At 35.7% G+C, this 22,630-nt stretch overlaps 1 protein-coding gene across 4 annotated transcripts in view; it reads right to left on the reverse strand.

Annotated features, from left to right (window-relative positions):
- Positions 1-22,630, reverse strand: part of LOC138692702 (oocyte zinc finger protein XlCOF6.1-like) — a 224,278-nt gene that overhangs the window by 94,262 nt on the left and 107,386 nt on the right. The window contains exon 7 of one of the 4 annotated variants that reach the window (XM_069815842.1): positions 12,720-13,564. The exons of the other annotated variants lie outside the window; for them this stretch is intronic. Within the exon in view, the coding sequence (XP_069671943.1) occupies positions 12,847-13,564 (718 nt within the window). The 3' untranslated portion in view covers positions 12,720-12,846. Of the gene's footprint in view, positions 1-12,719; positions 13,565-22,630 lie in introns of those variants that run through there. 4 annotated transcript variants of the gene reach the window in all.

A 22,630-nucleotide genomic window follows, 5' to 3' on the forward strand; every position in this document is an offset into this window, starting at 1 on the left:
GGGAACATTATGAATTAACATTCACATTCATACACACTGAATTACCATTTACATTCCTACATATTCACACATGGAAATACAATCTTAAAGATCAAAGGAACATTACGAATTAAATTTCACATTCATACACACTGACATATTGAAATACAATCATGAAGATCAAGGGAACATTATGAATTAACATTCACATTCATACACACTGACATATTGAAATACAATAATGAAGATCAAGGGAACATTATGAATTAACATTCACATTCATACACACTGACATATTGAAATACAATCATGAAGATCAAGGGAACATTATGAATTAACATTCACATTCATACACACTGACATATTGAAATACAATCATGAAGATCAAGGGAACATTATGAATTAACATTCACATTTATACACACTGACATATTGAAATACAATCATGAAGATCAAGGGAACATTATGAATTAACATTCACATTCATACACACTGACATATTGAAAACAATCATGAAGATCAAGGGAAAATTATGAATTAACATTCACATTCATACACACTGAATTACCATTTACAGTCCTACATATTCACACATGGAAGTACAATCATAAATATCAAAGGAATATGACGAATTAACATTCACATTCATACACACTGAATTACCATTTACATTCCTACATATTCACATATGGGAATACAATAATAAAGATCAGGAGAACATTTACGAATTAATAGTGGCATTGACATTTTACATATTCACATGCAGAAATATTAATTGAGAAACCATTTTTGGCGAAAGTCTGCTCCGTCTGTCTGTTATTAACTGTCCAGTCTTAGAAAAGATCCTTTCGCAAGGTACTGAAGTCGGGGGAATCGCCAATCTCCTTTTCATTACTTCAAAAAGTCTTGGATGGACAAATCGTCTCTCCTTCCACCACAGTAGAGGATCTTCTGTCCTCAACAGCATGAGTTCTTGTGCAAACTTGTCCAATTAAATAACTGCCGCTGCGGTAACGCTTCTGTTACTGACAAGTTGTTCTACTTTGGCATCGAACTTCCTCCAAAAACTGAGACTGTTGGCAGGACATGCTGGCACGGAAGAATTGACATTTTGTTCTCTTCTCTCGGAGACAAAAACTTTGCACGCTCTTTTAGAAATTGATTCATATGTTGCCTTGTAGTGTGCATCATTCTCGAACCCTTGGCTCTTAAAACGAGGATCGAGGAATGTACTTTCAGTACGCGCAATTTCAGTAACAGCGTTTGAGAACCTTGCACGAAGTTGCTCTTCCATCACTTCGACCATGTCTTTGATCAGGGAAGGCAAGTCTGGATCTTGTCCTATCGTGTTAACTCTCTGGAAGAGCTCGTCTGTTACAAGAAGCACTTTGGAGATGTTTACAGTTTTTTCCACAGTAACTTCCTCAAACAGCTTCATAACATCACATGCTTTTTCAAGAATAACCCAGTCTTCTTCATTTAAAGTACCTAGCCCGGGGTTCAGCAAAGCCAAAGCTGCAAGAACAGGTTCTTTAAGTGCCAAAATTCTCTGAAACATTACAAAAGTTGAATTCCATCTAGTGGGAACGTCTTGTTTCAGTTTGAGGGCTTCAAAGCCCATCTGTTTTTGAAGCCTTGAAAGATGGCAGATACCTGAGGGCTTCTCTTGAAGAATTCTACGATGGACTTTACTTTTTTCTGTAGGGGAGCAATTTCTTTTTTAGCCTCCTGAACAATTAAATTCAAGGAGTGTGCGTAACACGAAATGTGTCTGTAGCCACATTGCCTTGTACAGCTTTCATGTTTGCTGCGTTATCTGTTACTACAGTGACAACTTTATTGGTAACACCCCAGTGATTAAGAACACGCTGAATTTCATTTGCTAAGTTGTCGGCTGTATGGCTTTCGCTATATTCAAAACAATCTAGCAAGCAGCACTTCAATTGGCATTCATTATTAATAAAATGGGCTGTGATTGCAAGATAGCTCTGATTGTTCACTGAGGTTCAACCATCCATTGTAAGTCCAAGGACGTTAATGTCTTTCAAATCAGCATGCACTTTCTCCACATGTTCATTATAAACCAGAGGAATTAAGTTGGTAGACAGTGTCTTACGGCTGGGTAGGGCATAGGAGGGACTGAGCATTCTCACAAACTCCTTAAACTCGACGTCTTCAACAAGAGACAATGGTTGGTACTCTTTGGCAATCATTTAACTGTCTATTTAGTTAGATTTACTCACAGGAAGTCGTTTGATAACGAAGTCTGTAACTTTGGCTTGGCTCATTCTCACACGTGGTCCTGAAGTTCTGTTTGTTGCTGTCACAGTGGAAGATCCCGGAGTTGCTGTTGTTGCGTTTGATGTGGAAGGAAGAGGATCGTCAACAGTATATAAATTATCAAATTCCGTGTCATCTGTCATTCGTGAATGCGTTGTCACATGTCTACTAATTTCCACTCCGCAATGTTTGTTTTTTAAATGTCTACTTAAATTGCTTATTGAACCAGAACTGAAAGATAGAATTGAATTACAGTATCCACATTATGCTTTTCCCGGCGCTACTTCTGTAAAAGACATCAAAATTTAACTGCGTTTTCTCGAACTCGTCTCCATTATTACGTAATTTTACAGGCCCGAAGTACAAATGAATACAAATGGAAAAGAAATTATCATATGATCATCATGAAGAGTTGCCAACAGATAAATAATTTAAACCATGTTGATATTCTTCTTCTTCTTGTGCCTTTTTCAGTTGGAGAACCAATGCCCGTTTTGGGTAACAATTATTATTATTATTATTATTATTATTATTATTATTATTATTATTATTACCTATTATTTTACTTTTTACCATGTTGGAGGAAAGTCTTAACTTTCACTTCCATAGATAAAAGCTAGTTTTGGAGTTATGTGTGGTATCTAATTTCAATTTCTTTTCTCTCTGTTTACCAAAGTTTCTTTGAAACATTTAATTCAATCTGCTATTATTACTATTATTTTAAAAAGTGAAAATAAAGAAGCGGGGCGCTCCCATGTTGCAGAAAAACGACGAGTACCTGGGCGGCGCCCTGGCACGACTACACCCATCTTTACAACCAGTGGACGACCGTCAAGATCGGTACATAGACAGGTTGGCTCGTAACTTTTTTTCCCGTTAGATGGCAGCACCATCTAAAACGTCATCAGTATGCCGCGAATTCGCAGCAGCCTCTCCACGTGTTGAACTGATGCAGGAGGCAGTGTTGTGATCATTGTGATACTTATTGTGCGAGTTTAATATTTTACAGTGTGAAGTTTATTTACTGAATAGTGAGAGTGATGTGTAATTGTGACATAGTGATATAAATTTATAATCTGGGGTTCAGATGATACTAAGCTATTCTCAGTATCTTACACTCTTTCTTCCATTGTTCTTATATCAGTTTTTTTTTACAATGACTGGGACAATTTGTAGTGTTGCAGTTTGCACGAGCAATTCAGAACAGGCGAAAAAATACCTTTCTTTACTTTCCCTAAAGAAAAAGAAATAAGGAAATTGTGGGTGCAAAAATGTTACCGTAAAGATATATTCAATCCTGAAAATAAAAGGGTTGGCAGTAAACATTTTACTAATGACGATTTTGATGATACCATTAAAGCGAAATTGAAAAATTCCCTGCCAAAAAAAATTAAAGAAAAGCGCTATCCCTTTCATAAATTTACTAGAACAAACGACAATTCTTGAAAATACTCCTCGGGCTGAAAGATTAAAAAGAAAACAAAATAAAGAAATCGTAGATGAGATTTTACAATCGAGCCATTGCAATGATGATCTTGATCATAGCCAATTAAACAACGATGAACAAAAGTCTGAAAATTCTGATAAATATAATAATCTTCTTGGAAAATACAATAAATTGCTTGAGGAAAATAAGGCGTTCAAAGAGACCATAACAGATTTGGAAAGACGAATATATGATCTTGAACGTAACAATTCTGAATTAAATGCCTTAATCGATCAATACAAATCGGATTTCGATGGTAAATTTCAGGAGACATTGGAGGGCTTTTTAACAAAGAATCAATTATATATAATTACAAAGAAAAAAAGTAAGACAAGACGGACAGATGATGAAATAGCTCGGGCATTTACCTTAAGATATTTCAGTATTCGTGCATATAAATATATGTGTGAGATACTGAAATACCCTTTGCCAGGCATATCAACATTTAAGCGATGGGCAACTAATATCAATCTAAGAAATGGATTACTCAAGAATGTAATCTATTTTATGGGCGTTAGTGGACAGAATAAGGACAACAGAGAAAGAGCCACCGTCCTCTCTTTCGAAGAAATGAAAGTTTCGACTACGTATGAATACGACCCTAAAGAAGACGAAATACAAGGCCCGCACAAGCATATGCAAGTAGTAATGGCGAGAGGGCTTTTAGACAACTGGAAGCAGCCAGTGTACTGTATGTTGGATTTGATGAAAAATTAACTAGACCAACACTTGATGACATTATTATTGCGCTGCATGACTGTGGGGAGGAAATATGGGACTGTGGAAGGAGCTGGTATCACCACTGTCAATAGTTATTATTTACTTCCGATTTCAAAAGAACGCATATACTTCTTTGCCGATGCTCCTCATTTAATTAAATTAATGAGAAACTGGTTTATTGACACTGGCTTTTGTCTTGAAGATGGGACGTTGATCACAAAGGAGCCCGTGTATCATTTAATTGAAAATACAAAGTCAGAAATCAATTCTTGCCACAAACTCACTCCGACCCACCTGAACTGTGAAAAAACACAGAGGCAAAATGTTTCATTAGCCACTCAACTCTTTTCTAATACAGTAGCAACAGCGCTCAGCCGATATTTGCCAGGAGATAATCCAGAGTTAGCAAGAAATGTAGCTAACTTCATTCTGTTAGTCAGTTATTGGTCTGATTTAATGAATTCGTATAATCCAGGCACCCTTTGTGAAACAGCCAAGCCTTATGGTAAAAGTCTACAGTCTCAAAATGAAATTCTAGATGAAGTAATTAAAGTTGTCTCAGGAATGAAGTGTACGTCTAAAAAATCTATACAGTTATTCCAGAAAGGTTTTATAATATCATCGAATTCATTGCGCAGCCTGTACACTAGTATGACATCTACATATGACATATCCTGCATCCTTACACACAGACTTCACCAAGACTGCTTAGAGAATCTTTTCTCCCAAATAAGAACAAGGGGAGGACTCCATGATCATCCTTCATCCTTAAATAGTTTGCATAGGTTGAGAATGATATTGCTGGGAAGAAATCCTGGGATTGTTCAAAGTAATCAAAATACTTTGAGCAACTGTGTGGAAGATGAAAGTGAGTACCGGTATGTAATGTCAAGTGTTATGAAACAGGCGAGAATAAAGGAATTTATACTTCATGAAAACCTTTCAACTGAAGACAATGAATGTGCAGAACAGCTTCCTACTTCTTCGACTGCTTCTTCCAAATGCGACGAAGAAAAACACATACAAGATCCTTACAGATTAGAACATATTAAGACACTGGAAAAGATTCAAAAACGGGCTCTTAAGTGTTGTTGGAAAAATTCACCATTAAAATGGGACACACTCACGGACAGGAGAACGCGAATTCGATTATGCGCACTGTTCAAAACATACAGAGGTGAGCCTGCCTGGAGAGAAATAAAAAATAGGTTGCAGCCGCCAAATTACTCTTCAAGGAACGACCACTCATATAAATTGAGGGAAAGAAGGCAGAGGACGGACACTGGAAAGTTTTCTTTTCTCAATCGTACTATCAGGGACTGGAATGCTTTACCTGCAGACTTACTAAAGGCTTTACCAACAACCAAAAATGTATTTAAAAATAGGCTTAAGGACCTTACTAATAGACGGTAATTATACACAGTACTTAAAGGGTGTAAATGATATGTTGTTATTGAAGTGTTGTATCAGTGAAGAATTATGTTGTGTCAGTGAAGTGTGTTGTATCAGTGAAGAAGTATGTCGTGTCAGTGAAGTGTGCTGTGTAAGTGAAACGTGTTCCTGTCAGTGAAGCTGTATAGGTTATAGTGGCAGTGCAAAGTATTTGAACAGTGAAATGTTTTTGAAGTGTTAGTGAAATCAGGATAGAATCAGTGAAATGTGTCGTAGTTCCAGTGCAGTGAGTGAGTTGACAGCGAAATGAGTGTAATGTTGAAAGGTACTTGTTCAGATATGAACATATATTCGTGGGTTTTAGTTCGATCTTAGTTTTAAGATACAAATTAGAATATTTCAAATGTTATTTTAAGTGATCGTTTCATTTAATTTAGTATATTCCCTGTTGTTGTTGTTATTATTATTGTTATTATTATTATTATTATTATTATTATTAGTATTAATTATTAGTATTATCATTAATTGTATTTTTAATTAATAAGTTTATTATTGTCATTATTGAGTGTAATTAGTTACCACTGCCACCGGGTATATACCCATTGCAGTGTGAATAAATACATACATACAAGATGAGCCAACAATTAAACAAATATCAGAGGGAGACGGACTGACATACATCGCTGGATACATTGCAAAGAAGAACCAACGAGAATTTCCTGAACTAGGGACCCACACTTTCAAAATTGAAAAAAAAAAAAAAAAACATACATTCTTATAGTATGCCATCCTGGATTAGAAGTTTATCTTTCGGTAGCCTAATTGAACCGTCTGCATCCTGGATGAAGAATGTTAATGCAATGGAAGTAATCTTTCAGAAAATTCATAGGGATAGTTTTAAATTAGGGAAAGGTAGGCTATTGTAAAAACTACAACTGACATTATTTGCAGAGAGCTACCAGATATTCCCCGGGTATTAGTTGCAAGCTTCTGCCGGCAAAGGGTATTTATAAGACTAAAATACCTTAATAAAGTGCAAGAAGGAAATGTTCTATCTCGGAAAAGAAAAACAGACGGCGACCATGAAAGACGACTAACAAAAAAAATTAAAAAATTAGTTACATGAAGTGGAAACTGTACACTTCAGTTTTTTTTTTTTTTTTTTTTTTTTTTTTTTTTTTTTTTTTTTTTTTTTTTTTTTTTTAGATTTGGGGTGTTTATTTCATTGTGTCTATGGATTGAAACTTTATCTGAAGTGCTGTTTGTGTTGGTGTACTGAATTCAAGACTTTACAACAGACTACAAGTTTAGCAACTGATTATTGTGCTATGTACCGAGTGATTGAAAATAGCAGTATAAAATCCTACATCTGTCTTTTACTGACCCAGCTGGTGCCTGACTTCATTTTAAGGTAAGACATTTATTTAAAGAAAATATTGCCAAAATAATTGTTTTCTTTTTTAACTCTGTGTGTTTATTGCTGAGGTAACTATAGACGTTATAAATGACAATATTTTATAATTAATTACGTTTCATACACTATGCTTCTAAATATCGCTACCGTACTTATTTATTTTCTTTTGAAATTTTGTATATTTAATAAGTAATAAAGTAGGATACAAATTGGAATTATGAAAGTAGAAAGGCGTTAATTCATGAAAGTGTTCCGCGTGGCTATTTGTCTGTGCATATTACAGATTCAAACGCAGCATACTGATGACGTTTTCCCGCGCTCCTTCCCATTGGTGAATAGTTACGAGCTAACCTGTTATGTATCGATTTTGGACGACCGTGGCAATTTTCCACTAACGCAGTGAACTGCAATGTGCTGTCATCTAGTGAGCAAAAAGTGAACGTGAAGTAAATACAGTAGGAACGAACGATATCGCTGAATACAAATGGATATCCAGTGTAATTCGTTCAAACTTGTATTGGATCATCTGTGAATCAAATGAACGAATCATTTTTGGGAATCATTCTTACTGAACCGATTCTGCAAATTGAATCGAACTTCCCATCTCTAGTGTAGAGTAGAGGAGGGCAAGAGTACGCACTGAAGGTTTAAATTCGTCTGGAACTCAAAATATTATTCAACTTCCATTTTTTCTATTTTTACTGCAGAATCTTTGTTCTATACTCTAACACGAAATAAGAGTTAAATGTAGACATGTTTATTAGAACGTTCTTTAAAAATGTTTAAATTGGAACCTGTCAAATGCGAACTTTTGCCCCACATATGGGGCAAGAGTACGCCGAAAGTGGAGCAAGAGTACACAGGTAGTAACATACAAATAATTAATTTAAAAACATTTTCAATACATTTTATTTTAGACATGTGTTAATAACTAACATGCATCAAAATTAGTAAAGTTACAATTATACGTAAAGAAACGAAAAAATTCACACAAAGTACTACAAAATACAGGATTGAGTAGAATACAAATCAATCTCTGCAAAAATACAGGCTATCATCAGAAACAGAATTCTGGCAATTGCCTTCAGGAATGGAATATCAGGAATGTGCTTTAACAATAATCAGAAACGAACCTGCCACCTCCCTCCTGACTGGAGCAGAAATCATGTCACCATTCGCTACATTCTTGACATTGAATCCAGTCTTCTTCCGGTAGGTCAGCATACTCCTCCTCACAGCCTGGACAGTGAATTTTATTTTTTTTTTCTGCTGAGGCTGAAGTTGAAGCTACAGTAGTAGTAGTAGTAGGGTTTAAGAAGGGCGCGTCGGCTACTATGGCTATTTGCGCCCTTATCTAAAATTCTTAATATAACAAATACATAAATAATATAATAATCAGAGTGCTAAAAGAACTAAAAAGCGTTGTCACGGTAAAACGAGGCACACAAATGCAGTATACATAAGGTGATTTCTACAGAATCATAAAAGTGAGCAATTCTACCACACTAGGTGGAATTCAAAACGCACAAATAAAACAATAAAACTAAGGCCACCAGAGATAACTTGTGAATCATATTTTAAAACCATAAAATTTTATAAAATATTCGGATGTATAAAGTCCGAAATGTCAACAATGTAAAATCAAATATAAAACAACAAATGTAACCTCCGGATGTAAAGGGTCTGGAGGATAAGTAAAACGGATCAATAAAAAACTAAATCACCTTATCCAAACCTGTATTTGATAAAAATCTCAGAACTGCATTTGTACAATTAAAATCATTTCCAAGAGCGTCACGTAATGTCGGCCGAATTCCATATTGCCTCCGTGCATGGTCATATTTCCTGCAATGCAATAAAGTGTTCCACCGTAAGTGGAACATGGCACATATCACACTCTGGCTGAGGTTCGCCACGTAGGAGATGGCCGTGTGTCAGATGACAATGGCCAATCCTCAACTGGGTGAGTAAAACCTCCTCGTGTTGCGACGCTCTTGTAGACGAATCCCAAACTCGAACAGTATTCTTTATATTTCGTAATTTGTTTCCCTCTTGTGCAGACCATTCGCCTTCCCATTGCCACCATTTTTTATATTTCAAGTAGTTTTGAATGTCCTGCCACCTCTCGCGCCAATATACCAGAGAGCCATTCAGTGCGCCAGTCCTGGCTGCAGCATCTGCGGCCTCATTTCCTGGAATCCCTACATGGCCAGGAAACCACACTACTCCAATCTCATAATCAGAGCAAAGGAGAGTGTGGAACAGCTGCTGAGTTCTTAAGACAAGCGGATCATCACAATTAAAAGACTGCAAGAACAGGATGGCACTTAAAGAGTCGGATTGAAGCTACAGACTGTGTTACATGTTTGGGATTTTTAAATGTTTTCTCTCCAAAATTTAGTTTCAATTTTTTCTGTGCCTGTCCTGGAGTGGACCTTCGATGCTGGGCTGCTTTTATTTCGTTGTTGATCTCAAGCTGCGTTTTGAATGGTGAGCTTGTCAAGACTTGCGATTTATTACTTCTTTTTCTTCTCTGTTCCGTCTCTTTCCTTTTTGGGAAAAGTAACAATGTTTTTGGCAGAGACTGTTGGTGGCATAAGATGAAGTCTCAACAACATCTGAGGGAACTTCTTGCAAGATATTACTTCCTGCTATTACAATGTTAGAGTTTGGAGCCCCAATATCATTTGCACCATTGGCTGATTCACCTTGATCTGTAACAGAACTGGGAAGAAAATCTTCATCAGAAAAGATGTCTGTTTACTGGATAGCTCACACACTGTTTGAAGCCATTAATTCCTTTACTGACAGTTGTATACTCTTCATATGCTTCACCAAGCAATTCAGCAACTTGGAATTATGTAATAACGCGCCCTGGATTGTTTAGCAACTATTTATCGCACATTTCAGAATGGAAGTCTTTCAATGGTTTAAAGAATGACTTATTCAGAGGCTGGTGCTTGTGGGGATTACGGGGTGGAATAGACAGAATGTGGATACCATACTCTCTACAGTACAGAATGACCTCTAAATTGATAAGGGATGCATGGTTATCCAGGAGTAGGAGAACTGGATTCTCAGCACTTGCTGTCACATGTTTCTGAAAATGTTTCATCCACTCAAAAAATAAATCAGAATTGATATAGCCACTGTCTGAGCACATCATGATTGAACCCCAGGTGGGGCTCCATTCATGAGTTCCTGTTTAGCTCTCTTTTTAGCAAATATTATGGCCGGGGTACATACTTTCCACTGGCGCTGACTGCACAAACAACTGTTGACAGTTGACCTATTTCAGCAGAAAAAATTTTTCCTACTGGTTTATTACCAGTCGGTGTCAAAACTTTAGCAGTCTTATTAGGAACAGTACTAATTCCTGATTCATCCATATTGTAAATTCGGGCAGGATCGAAATTGTGCTTAGGCATCATCTCCACAAGGTTGTCAAAAACAGCATAACTTGAGCTTTATTAAAGCCCATGACACGAGGAAGACTTGTTTTCGTGGGAGCACGCAGCAACAGTTTGTGTTTTTTCATGAATTTCAGGGCCCGGTCTTTGCCTCCTAATTTACTTTCCACATTGAAAGGTGAGACAATTTGTTCATGTCAGCAAATTCAAATGCCAGTCGACGCAGATCCTTCAAGACTTAAGTCGTAGAAGTGATTGTCTAGGTTCTTGCAATGTTCTGCGAATTCTTCATGTTGTTCGGAGAAAGCAGAAGCAAAACGCCCTAACTTTGAAATGGCAAATCCGTTAAACATACAACAAAGAGTTGTGGTAAGATATTAAAGTCTGCATTTAAATTGGACTGATAATTATTCTCCTTGCTCAAGTTTTTTTCAATTTCTCCTATCTATTTATTTGTTATATTTTAGTCATATTTATGCAATATAACAGATCATCAGGCCTACCACTTTTAGTCGTTTTCTAAGTGCACCCTCTGGGATACCAAGCTGCTGTGCGACACACCTTTTCGAAAATCCTTCCTGTAGTTCCTACTTTGCAATGATGAGCATGTTTTCATCACATGGTTTTTATTAGTTGGTTATTTAACGACGCTGTACCAACTAGTAGGTTATTTAGCGTCGATGAGATTTGTGATAGCGAGATGGTATTTGGCGAGATAAGGCCGAGGATTCTCATGTTTGCTAGGTTTAAAAAATAATTTTTACATATATATTAAGTTAAATTGAATGTTGTATTACAAATAAAACCAACTTGGAGCGAAATAAGTTTATTTTAGTTGAAGCTGTAAATGTTGCACGGTACAAATTTTTAATGATTGTTAACACGCAATATTTTTAATACACGTGGAATTAGGTGGAAATCTGAACACACGTATTAGATCATTAGATTCACAGGCTTAATAAATAGTACATTATGCAACGAGCCTATAATGAAGGTAATTAAGAAGTGAGTATGGATATTTATGAAACGAGCGCAAGATATTCTATTATAATAATTATATCATTATCAACAATTATTATAGTGATAGCACGAGCTTCTTAATTACCATTATAGGCGAGTTTCATACGACTTTTTATGCTCGACCATATTTCTAACTTGATATTATTAATTTTAATTGTATCTGACCTTCAGCAATGTTCCGTATGTTGTGAGATGTGCGCAGACGCGAAAGTATTGATTTTTTCCGAGGAACAGATGTCCACATTGACCTTGCTAGGCCATAAGAACCTACAGAGATAACATTGAAATTAAATTAGACATTGAAAAACGAGATGATAAATTGAATTTATTTGAATATTATTTACAACTAACGCTAATTATTATAGTAACAGAACATAACCTTCTGCGACAGTATTGGATTTCCAGCCTCCGTGACTTTTCACTAATTCTCTTTCGATTGCATATCCGAGAATAATCGATACTTGCGGTTTTATAACGGTAGAAAGCTGACCCGTCATTGGCTGAACAGTTGTAACCTGAGTCGTCATTGGCTGAAAGACCTGACTTTTAATGAGTAGGTGTACTTTAATGACATGCATTAAAGGTCTGCTGCCAGGTGTATAATTACTACGTTTCGGCATGGTCGAGCATAAAAAAATATAAATGCAACCATACATACAATGTGCAAGCAATCTATTCATATATTTAGTGGAATTAAAGATAAAATGATTTATATTTATTTTATTCGTATTCATTAATCTCTATTAAATGAAAAATATAAATTTCTCCTTCTCCACTTTTCAATTCCTTTCATTTAATGCATTCGAAAGTTCTTATATCACCTTTGTTGCTTTGAGATGTGAAATATAACAATGTACATAAAAAATAAAGTCAGCTAGGGTTACCAAATTTCAAAATGAGGCAAGGCAAACCAAAAACCTAGCCTAGCCTAACCTTTCAGAGACGCCTGCCCTCAATTGGTTACATTTTACAGCAACTTTCGTCTCTTATTTTCGGCGTCAAATTGGTGTCTAACGTCATTATTATTATTATTATTATCATCATTTTTCACGATACCTATAACTCCACAAGAAGTCACGGACGAAAGTTAAATATATTTATAAACTAACGTTGCAACACAATGTCTTTGTAAAGATATCAAACCTTTAATACTGGTGTTTATGCCCTCTTATATGATCCAGACGCAAGAAACTTTCCCCACAGGCACCGCATTTGAATTGTTTCTCACCAACATGTCCGAGTTTATGACTCTTTAGATTACTAGAATCAGAGAAACACTTTCCACACACATCGCATTTGAATGGTTTCTCGCCTGTATGCAGACGTTCATGGCATTTTAGATTACTAGAACGTGAGAAACATTTTCCACAGACGTCGCATTTGAATGGCTTTTCACCCGCATGTCTGCGTTTATGACTTTTTAGATTACCTGAATCAGAGAAACACTTTCCACAAATATCACATTTGAATGGTTTCTCACCAGTATGCATTCGTATATGACGTTTTAAATCTCCATGTTGAAAGAAACATTTTCCACAGACACCACATTTGAATGTCTTCTCCCCTGTGTGAAAACGTGTATGGCACTTTAAATGTGCCTGTGCAGCGAAAGACTTTCCACAGATATCGCATATGAAGGACTTCCCGCTCGTGTGCTTCAAGACATGTCTCTTCAAACCACTCGAATACGAGAAACGCTTTTCACAGACATCACATTTGAATTGCTTTTCTTCTGCATGAGACCACACTGGCATTTTCTCCGAGGAAACAGAATGTCTTGCAGTCTGACAAACATTGATGCAGTCTTGGTGTGCAAAATCTGCGTTCTCTGTTATTACAGTGCTGTCAGGTGTGTCGGCAAATCTATCATAAACATATATATTCAGTCATTAAGCAAGCATTTATAGAAAAAATTACAAAGCACATTATAACACAGGTTACATGTTGACTGTCATTTTAATGTATACAAGATTTTAGTTTTGCGTACCGATATTGAATGTAGGTAATTTCCTACAAGACGGGCAAAATCCAACATGGCTGACGAAAACTACCAAAAACGTTATGCCAACTATGAAGTTCAAATGTCACCAATCATCACAATAAAATGGAAAATCAAATATATATCTATATTTTTAAAGAGGAAAAAGCCCTCCAAAAAATTAAAATATAATTAATTTTTCACATTTGATTTTTTTGGCGTTTGGTGGCATTCGAACTTCATAGCTGGGGCCTGTTTCTCAGAAATACTAGTTTAGTAGTTCACCAGTTACTAGTTACCAGAGTATATTGCACCAGCTCTAGTAGATTCTGTTTCTCAAACTATTTTACCAGTCTAGTAACTTGTGACAATTTTTCACTAGTCACATGATCTATTTCACCACTCAGCTGATTGAGTTCATTTGTTTATAGCCATTGGTAGGTATTTTTATTTTAGTTTAGAAGGCTAAGTTGTTTGTGTTTTGGTTTTAACTTCTCTCTTTTCTTGAAATTCCATCAATTGAAAGCAAATTAACTATACTCAATATGATTAATGAATCAAAAGATATATTATTTGGTGCTTTTTCAAGCATAGTAACAAAAAATGATAAAGTAAACGAATGGACAAAAAAATTTGTAATATGCGAGGCTATGGAACTGATACCTCAGAACAAAGATTATGCATACGTTAGGGACATTTACTGGCCCAACTTTAAGAAAAAAACTTTGACGAGTACCAATTCAAGTTCACAGTATCATAATATGAACACATTATGTAGCTAGTGGGTCTACTGGCGACATGAATGCTATTTATGATTTGAAAAATTCGCTAATTTTTTTTTTTTTTTCAGTTTTACGTTTGATCTATTCGTAAATTAGTGTTGTTTTGTATTTAATTTGTAGGCTAAAGTTGACAATGTCAGAAGAACTAGCAGTGGAGGAGGAAAGCCAGCAAAAATTACTGCAGTTGATGAATTGGTATCAGATTATTAGGAAAAAAATTCTGCATGTGTTGCTGGTCTAGGGCAGAAAAACCAGATGGCATTGGAAAATAATCAACATCCCGATTTGTAGAGCAATTTGTATTTGAAGTTTTGCTGATTATGCATGACTTCTATTTGTTTGTCTTGTTATGGCAGGTCCCACTATATTTAACAACTCTCCAAGCTTTTCAGCACTTTATTTAAACCATACATTATATTTAAACAATGCTCCCGTAAAGGAATAATAAATGTTCTTTGTCGATATAGTTTTAGCTCTTCTCACAACAACTTCTTTACTACTTCAATCGGAATCACTAAACCACATATTAAAAAAATAACCGCAATATTTTGTTTTGATTATCTGAGAAAGATTGCCACTGGTAACTGATAATATAGAAATCACCAGTCTTTAGAGTCTTGTAGGAATATTCCTGTGGAATACTAGTATAATCAACTAGATTAGCATTTTGAGAAACAGAATCTCTTAGGAACTGGTGAAATCGACCAATATTACTAGTCTGTGAACTGGTAACTACTACTTTATCCTTGTAGTTTCTAGAAACACAGACTTGTAAAACAAACTATTATTACTACTGTACAGACTAGTATTACTAGTCCGTGAGTTTTGAGAAACAGGCCCCTGGCAGTATATCTCTGGCAGTTTTCGTCCGCACTTTACCCCCAAAAATCACTAAAACACAAAACAAATCAGAATTCATCACCTTATCAAATAAAATTCTTTTCTCATTGACGTCAATTCTCATTGAAGTCTTCAACGACAACCACTTCACTTCAAGTATATGATACAGACTTTAAGGCAATTTAAACAAACTATGCAGGCAACAAAGCCCTGAACCAACACTTTGTCGTACAGTCAACTTCACATAAATAAATCATGTGTTTACACTAAATGAAATTCTCTTCGAACACTTATTACACCTTAACTTATACAGAAAATTCAGTAAATAATTCCTTTAAACCACATAAATTACAGTTTTCTCCTCAACATTCAACACAATTTTTATTCACCAGCGAAAGAACTAAACCAAAATCGACACAAAATTTAATACTTTGTTCTAAGTTCACACATCATCTTTCACAATATCATAAAATGACAAACTTTCAATAGTTTCAGCCATCAGACATAATATAACCACCACTCACGTCATACAACCCAGAACAACTGTCAACGTCATTGTCCATTCAAAATTAATGAAAATTCTATAACAAGTGACGACTATAACCAATCAAATCGAAAGAAAATCATAAAATGACAAACTTTCAGTAGCTTTAGCCATCCGATACGACATAACACCACTCACGTCAAACAACCAAGAACAACTGACACCGTCATAATCCATTCAAAATTCTAGAACAAATGACAACTATAACCAATCAAATTAAAAGAAAATCACGGCGACACCTAGTATAAAAACCTAGAACTAACATATAAAAGTCACTAACATTTAACTCTGAAATAAAAGAAAGTTGGTAATGCTTACTACATTCAACCAAGTGCCCGTCTTCTATGAAATTACCTAAATGTAACATCAATGATACCATATTACAGCTATGTACAGTCACAGAAAAAAGTTTTGTCGCACAGATATTTTATAAGTCCCAGAAAACAGGCAGTGCGCATGATCATACATACAACGAAACAAAACTAATTTTATTGCCTCGGCTAGTTGCTCACTTGTGAATTAGGTCGCTCATGTATACCGCCTACTTTCTGGGACTTATGAATTAGCCTATCTGTGGGACAACATTTTTTCTAAGACTGTACAGCCGCAGAAAAAAATGGCGGAACCTTGAGATCTTCAAAGAGCACAGATCACACAATTAATTAAAAACGGTTTTGAATATTATTACACAACGGTATTTCATAACTAATACAAAAGTCATCACACTAATATAAAAATAGGATTAATTAATGCCTCAGAGTCAATATGTAAACAAACACGACACAATAAGACATGCTTGCTTAGGCCCGTAACACACTTGAAGAGTTTTTGCTAGCGAGAAATGTGTTGCTAGAAAGAGGCGAAGAGCCTTCCTCCACACACTTGGCGAGTTCTTGCTATCACAGATCACATCTCGCTATGATCATCTATGCACTGCCTTCATGCAGAAAGCGTTTTTCTGATTATAGTAATCACTCGTTGGGGGAAATATTATAGGTTATGTATTTACGTATATTTTCGTACTTAAATATATAACCTGTAAATATATATTGTCGTACTTTACAAATTATGTACGAACACTATGTTGAATCTGAGTATTCAGATGATGAGGAAATGGAGTTACATGAACATATTTTGTTAATGAAAAGAAAAAGTAGGCCTAAAATTAAAGCCAGAAATATCTGAATATCATATTGTATCTTATGAAAATAAGGGCGAGTTTTGGACACTGGTTCGATTTGAATTATGATACATTTAGGTTTTATTTCAGATTGAATGGACCACAGTTTTTTGCCATTCATGATATGATAGAAGATTCTTTGCTATGTTCTGATTAAAATTATGTAAACTGTTAAGATTTCAAGTGTTTAATTAACACTATTAAATCTCATCAAAATAAAATATAGCCCTACTTATTTTTAGATAATCTGATATTTGTCTCAAGTTTTCTTCGTGTTTTTATAGTTTTCATCCCGTGTATCATATAAATAGGCCTAAGGGTGACATTGTACAAGTTCGATAAGTTTCTGACTGCCATCTTTCCTCATTTTTAAATAAAACAATACAATTCATCGCCACCTGTGATACCTTTTTCTAAATTCAATCGTCATAGAGAATATAAATATCAAACATCTTTGATAAATGTGTCAAGAAAATTCGCTGAGCTATCGATTCCAGCGAGAAACTCGTGCGAGGTTTTTGCCTCGAACGAGAATCTCTTCGTGTGTGGTCGTCCATTTGAATCCATGTTATCAATCTTTGAATTTTCTCGCAACACATTTCTCGCTAGCGAAAACTCTTCAAGTGTGTTACGGGCCTTAAGCTTCGGATATTCCTGAAGAAAGAGTTTTTCTTTTAATTAATTTTGCAGGTTAATTTGGTTTACCATCATTCAATTTTAGTGCACGATTTATAAATGGCATCTGTTGTGAATAATAGATCGATTTTTATGGTAACTTTCAAATGTCTTTCAGGTTACAACAATCGAAGTTAAATGAATTTCAATAACAGCTGGAACAATCTCGTATATACCCTTGCTTTGGAGCAATACATTTTACGTTTCAGGTGAGCCATTTTCTTCTGGAACAACAATATTGTACGCTTGTAGAAATCATCACTAACAACCTAGATGAACAGAATATTGATCTGAACTGCAGGCTGGGAATAAATAACTTACTAAGTTATCGAAAACAATATATGGAACAATTTGGTGTTAAATTAAGCTAATCATCAGTGCTTCTGCACATAAATTTCCGAGTTAAATAATTTGGGAGAAAGACAGATCAACGATATCACAGAAGTTAAACCGTACTGCTCAGTTTAACAAAATTGAATTCTGACTTATGAATAAATATCGTGAGATTCTCATTTTTCGATGTATAAAAGAAAGTGGCTTGCGAATATAAACTCAGAGTAACATATGTGAAGGATCCACGGTAACAACATGCTAAGTTACTTACGTTAAAATGTTCAGGGGAGCATTTCTTAACTTTAATACACTCATAAAACATTATGAATTTACATCTCATTTAGTTTAATTTATTCTACCATTCTCATTTACTAGACTGAGATTTATGAGGTAGCAGATGGGACCGAAGAAAACAAAATCATCAAAAAATGACTTAGCATGTTCCTTCTGCGACCCTTTGTATGCAACATTACACATCGCACACGCATAAAAATTTAAATATGTAAAAAGACAAAAGAAGGATGGGTAGAAAATTTAAGACACGGAAGTGACAGTACGAAAAAACAAATAGTCGGGGATTACGACATAAGCAAATGCCAGCATAACTATAACAACAAATCTTTACAGAGGCCCTGCATTAAACAGTTTCACTAGTGAAGGAATAAGCAATCACGTAGTATTTAATTTGATATAAGAATTTTTTATTTATGCCTTATGGTTTTTCAGATAAGTCCCATTTTCCAAAATTCTGCGTCATCAGCTACAGTCACTTCCACGAAGATCACTCCAAAAGTAATGCGCAACACTTTTTTTAAATTTATTTCTATTCTAAACCTTTACAATTTATGGAGGTCATAGATACATCCTTCCCCCTTGTATTCAAATTTAATTTAAGTCGTTCCCGTGAGTGGTGCCAGAGAGTAGCTCAGACATGTTGGTTCAGATTTTTATCGTGCAGGTATACAGGCCCTCATTCCAAGGTGGAGGAAGGCAGTTGAAAGGTGCTGGGATTATGTGGAAAAGTGACGTATTGTTCCTGAAGGATGTATTCTATGAAAATAGCAAAGCTGTAGGAAAAAATGTAATTTTAAAATAAATATTGTGGATTACTTTTTGAGTTATTCTCGTAGCAGTCAATCCCCTCGTCCAGCATTGCTTGTAAAATAAACTTCTTTCTAGTCCCAAAATAGATGCATAGATATCAGGGCACGATCATTAGATTGAAAACACGTTTTTACATAATGAAGTAATTTATAATCTTTTACTGTTAGTCATAGAACTTTTAAATTTGTGTGTCAGTGATGTTGTACGTCATTTTAATAAGAGTCCAAAAGTAGAAATTAAAATTCTGAGGAGGGTGGGCATAAACCCTGGGACAAACACCATCACAGGATTTGTTGCATCAATGTAAAACATGGACTAAAATGCCAAAAAACATTCAACACCTGAAGTTAAAACAAAGAGGAGGTATTTGAGAGGCAGAAAGAGGCTGAAACTGGACCGACATGAAGCTGCTTAAGGGGTGACATATGATGATGCAGTCTTCTAGGATCTGAACGTTTGTGGTTCATTTCCTGTAAATAGTAATTTTAGAATATTTAATTCTTTTAAACATGATATCTCAATCAAATATGGTGACACCAAGAAGATACTGGTGTCATTTTGAAGCTTGAAATGTCCCCTAGTGCCTGACAATGAGTAAAATAACATTAATGTAGTTAATAATTATCTATGGATTTTTTACATGATATATGCAACATAAAATATTAGTATAAGTTACATATATGGTAATATTTAATTAATGTAAATGAAAATAAAAAATAGCTCTATGTCAGGCACTAAACAATAGTTTTAGATGTAAACTTCATCTTACGATGTTGGATGACGTATGTACGTCCGTTGATGTGACATATTAATGAATTTTTAAATACTTATATAGCCACAATCATGCCATGGTTTGAAAGAAAAATTTCACAACCTCGAGCGGGATTCGAACCTGCGACTCCGGTCAGGCGCTCTACCAACTGAGCTATCGAGTTCGTTTCACGCCAAAGGCTTGAAATTCTCCTCTCATACCGGCGACTCTGTTATAGAGTACTGTCCATAGCGTCTGATCTACGTAGTCAGCACTGCTTATGGGTGGAAAGAAATATTCTAAATGTAAACTTCACCTTACGATGTTGCATGACGTATGTACATCCGTTGATGTGACATATTAATGAATTTTTAAATACTTATATAGTCACAATCATGCAATGGTATGAAAGAAAAATTTCACACTCGATAGCTCAGTTGGTAGAGTGCCTGACCGGAGTACAGGAAGTCGCAGGTTCGAATCCCGCTCAAGGTTGTGAAATTTTTCTTTCATACCATGGCATGATTGTGACTATATAAGTATTTAAAAATTCATTCAATAGTTTTAGGTATAAAACAGTGAAAAAAATGTGGCTCTATCTTAAAAACTGCATGAGCTATCATGTTTCAAGTTGTATGTCAAAATTATAAACAAAATAATTTTTATAAACAATTTAGACATAATTTCAAGGGATCTGTTCACTTCATCCCCTCTCTGGTACCATTCTCAATTGTATAAAAATTTTAGAGCAAAATTATGCAAAACAAAATTTTTTGTATGTAAAGGTGTACATACACCTTAAGAAACATAAGATTAATACATGTACAAAAATAAAATTAAAAATAATAACGTACTAATATATTTCCATGTAGATATTCTGCGTCAACATACGATGAAAGAGTAATGGAACGGAGAAAAATTCTCTTCGGCACCGGGATTTGAACCCGAGTTTTCAGCTCTACTTCCTGACACTTTAACCACTAAGCTACACCGGATTCCACCCTGGCATCGGAAGAATCGTCTCACTTTTAAGTTCCAACTCTTGGGTTCCCTCTAGTGGCCGCCCTCTGCACTACGTCATAGATATCTATGAACCTAGGACCGAAGTCCACACATGTGCTGAGGTGCACTCGTAATGAGTGACTAGTTGGCCGGGATCCGACGGAATAAGCGCCGTCTTAAATCACGAAGTGATTTACGCGTATCATATATATTATTATAATGTACCGAAGTACATATGATATTTCCATGCAGATATTCTGCGTCAACATACGATGAAAGAGTAATGGAACGGAGAAAAATTCTCTCAGGCACCGGGATTTGAACCCGGGTTTTCAGCTCTACGTGCTGACGCTTTATCCACTAAGCCACAGCGGATTCCACCCCGGTGCTGGATGAATCGTCTCACTTTTAAGTTCCAACTCTTGGGTTCCCTCTAGTGGCCGCCCTCTGCACTACGTCATAGATATCTATGAACTAGGACCGAAGTCCACACATGTGCTGAGGTGCACTCGTAATGAGTGACTAGTTGGCCGGGATCCGACGGAATAAGCGCCGTCTTATAATATATACGTTATATTTTGGTTTGCAAAGAAGGTTGCTAGTTCAGGAAAAGAATGCATACACCAATGAAGGTAGAGTTACTTTGTTGTCTCCCATAACTGTCTGACATCATGAAGACTGCAGTCATGTTAGAGTGAGACATCACATAGTTATGAACATGGGGAGACATTTCTACTGTCCCACTTTTACGTTAAGTCTCATCCCAGATGTAATACTTTGCATCCTGATTTCCAAATTGTATACCCTCAGATTATAAACAGCCGATTTTTGGAGGTAAAATGTTGGACCTGTCTGCTCCTTTAGTCTACGTAAGACTTATTATAGTTCAGAATTGACGAACAATATTTCAGATCTTGACAAGATAATGTTTTGTCTTCATCCCTAGCCTCTCATACAAAGTTTACTTTTCCTTCTTCTTCTTCTTCTTCTTCCTCATGGAATTAGGCCTTTGACCTGTTTCCACATCAAGAGACTGTATCCTTCAATCTTGTAATTGGACGTCCTACTTTCTTTTTGCCTTTAGGTTGAAATTGAAATGTCAGTTATGGAAATCTATTATGTAGCATCCTTTCAATGTGTTCTAACCAGTTAGTTCTTATTTGATTTATTCTGTCATTTAAGTTGTAATGTTATGTTATGTTTTATTTAACGATGCTCGCAACTGCAGAGGTTATATCAGCGTCGCCGGATGTTCCGGAATTTTCTCCCGCAGGAGTTCTTTTACGTGCCAGTAAATCTACTGACATGAGCCTGTCGCATTTAAGCACACTTAAATGCCATCGACCTGGCCCGGGATCGAACCCGCAACCTTGGGCATAGAAGGCCAGCGCTTTACCAACTCGCCAACCAGGTCGACTTTTAAGTTGTATATATTTAATTGTGTTCTTATGTCTGAATTATGTTTTTTGTCTAAAAGTGTATAACCCGCTACGGAACGCAAGAACTTCATTTCGTGTGAAGCTTTTAATCGGCATGCATGCATGTATTTTTTTGAAGATACGAGTAACATTGTAATCATTGATAACCTGCTTGTATTTCTCAAAACAGACAAAGGTCTAAACTAAACATTTTGCATCTCTACTTAAGTCCATCTTGAACCTTCCTAGCAAAACGACTTGTACTAAAATGTAAAAAATAATGGTATATTTGTTGAAACTACATGAAACAATGCTAATTACG

Source organism: Periplaneta americana, chromosome 17, assembly GCF_040183065.1.
Source record: "Periplaneta americana isolate PAMFEO1 chromosome 17, P.americana_PAMFEO1_priV1, whole genome shotgun sequence".
Taxonomy (NCBI): Eukaryota; Metazoa; Arthropoda; class Insecta; order Blattodea; family Blattidae; genus Periplaneta; species Periplaneta americana.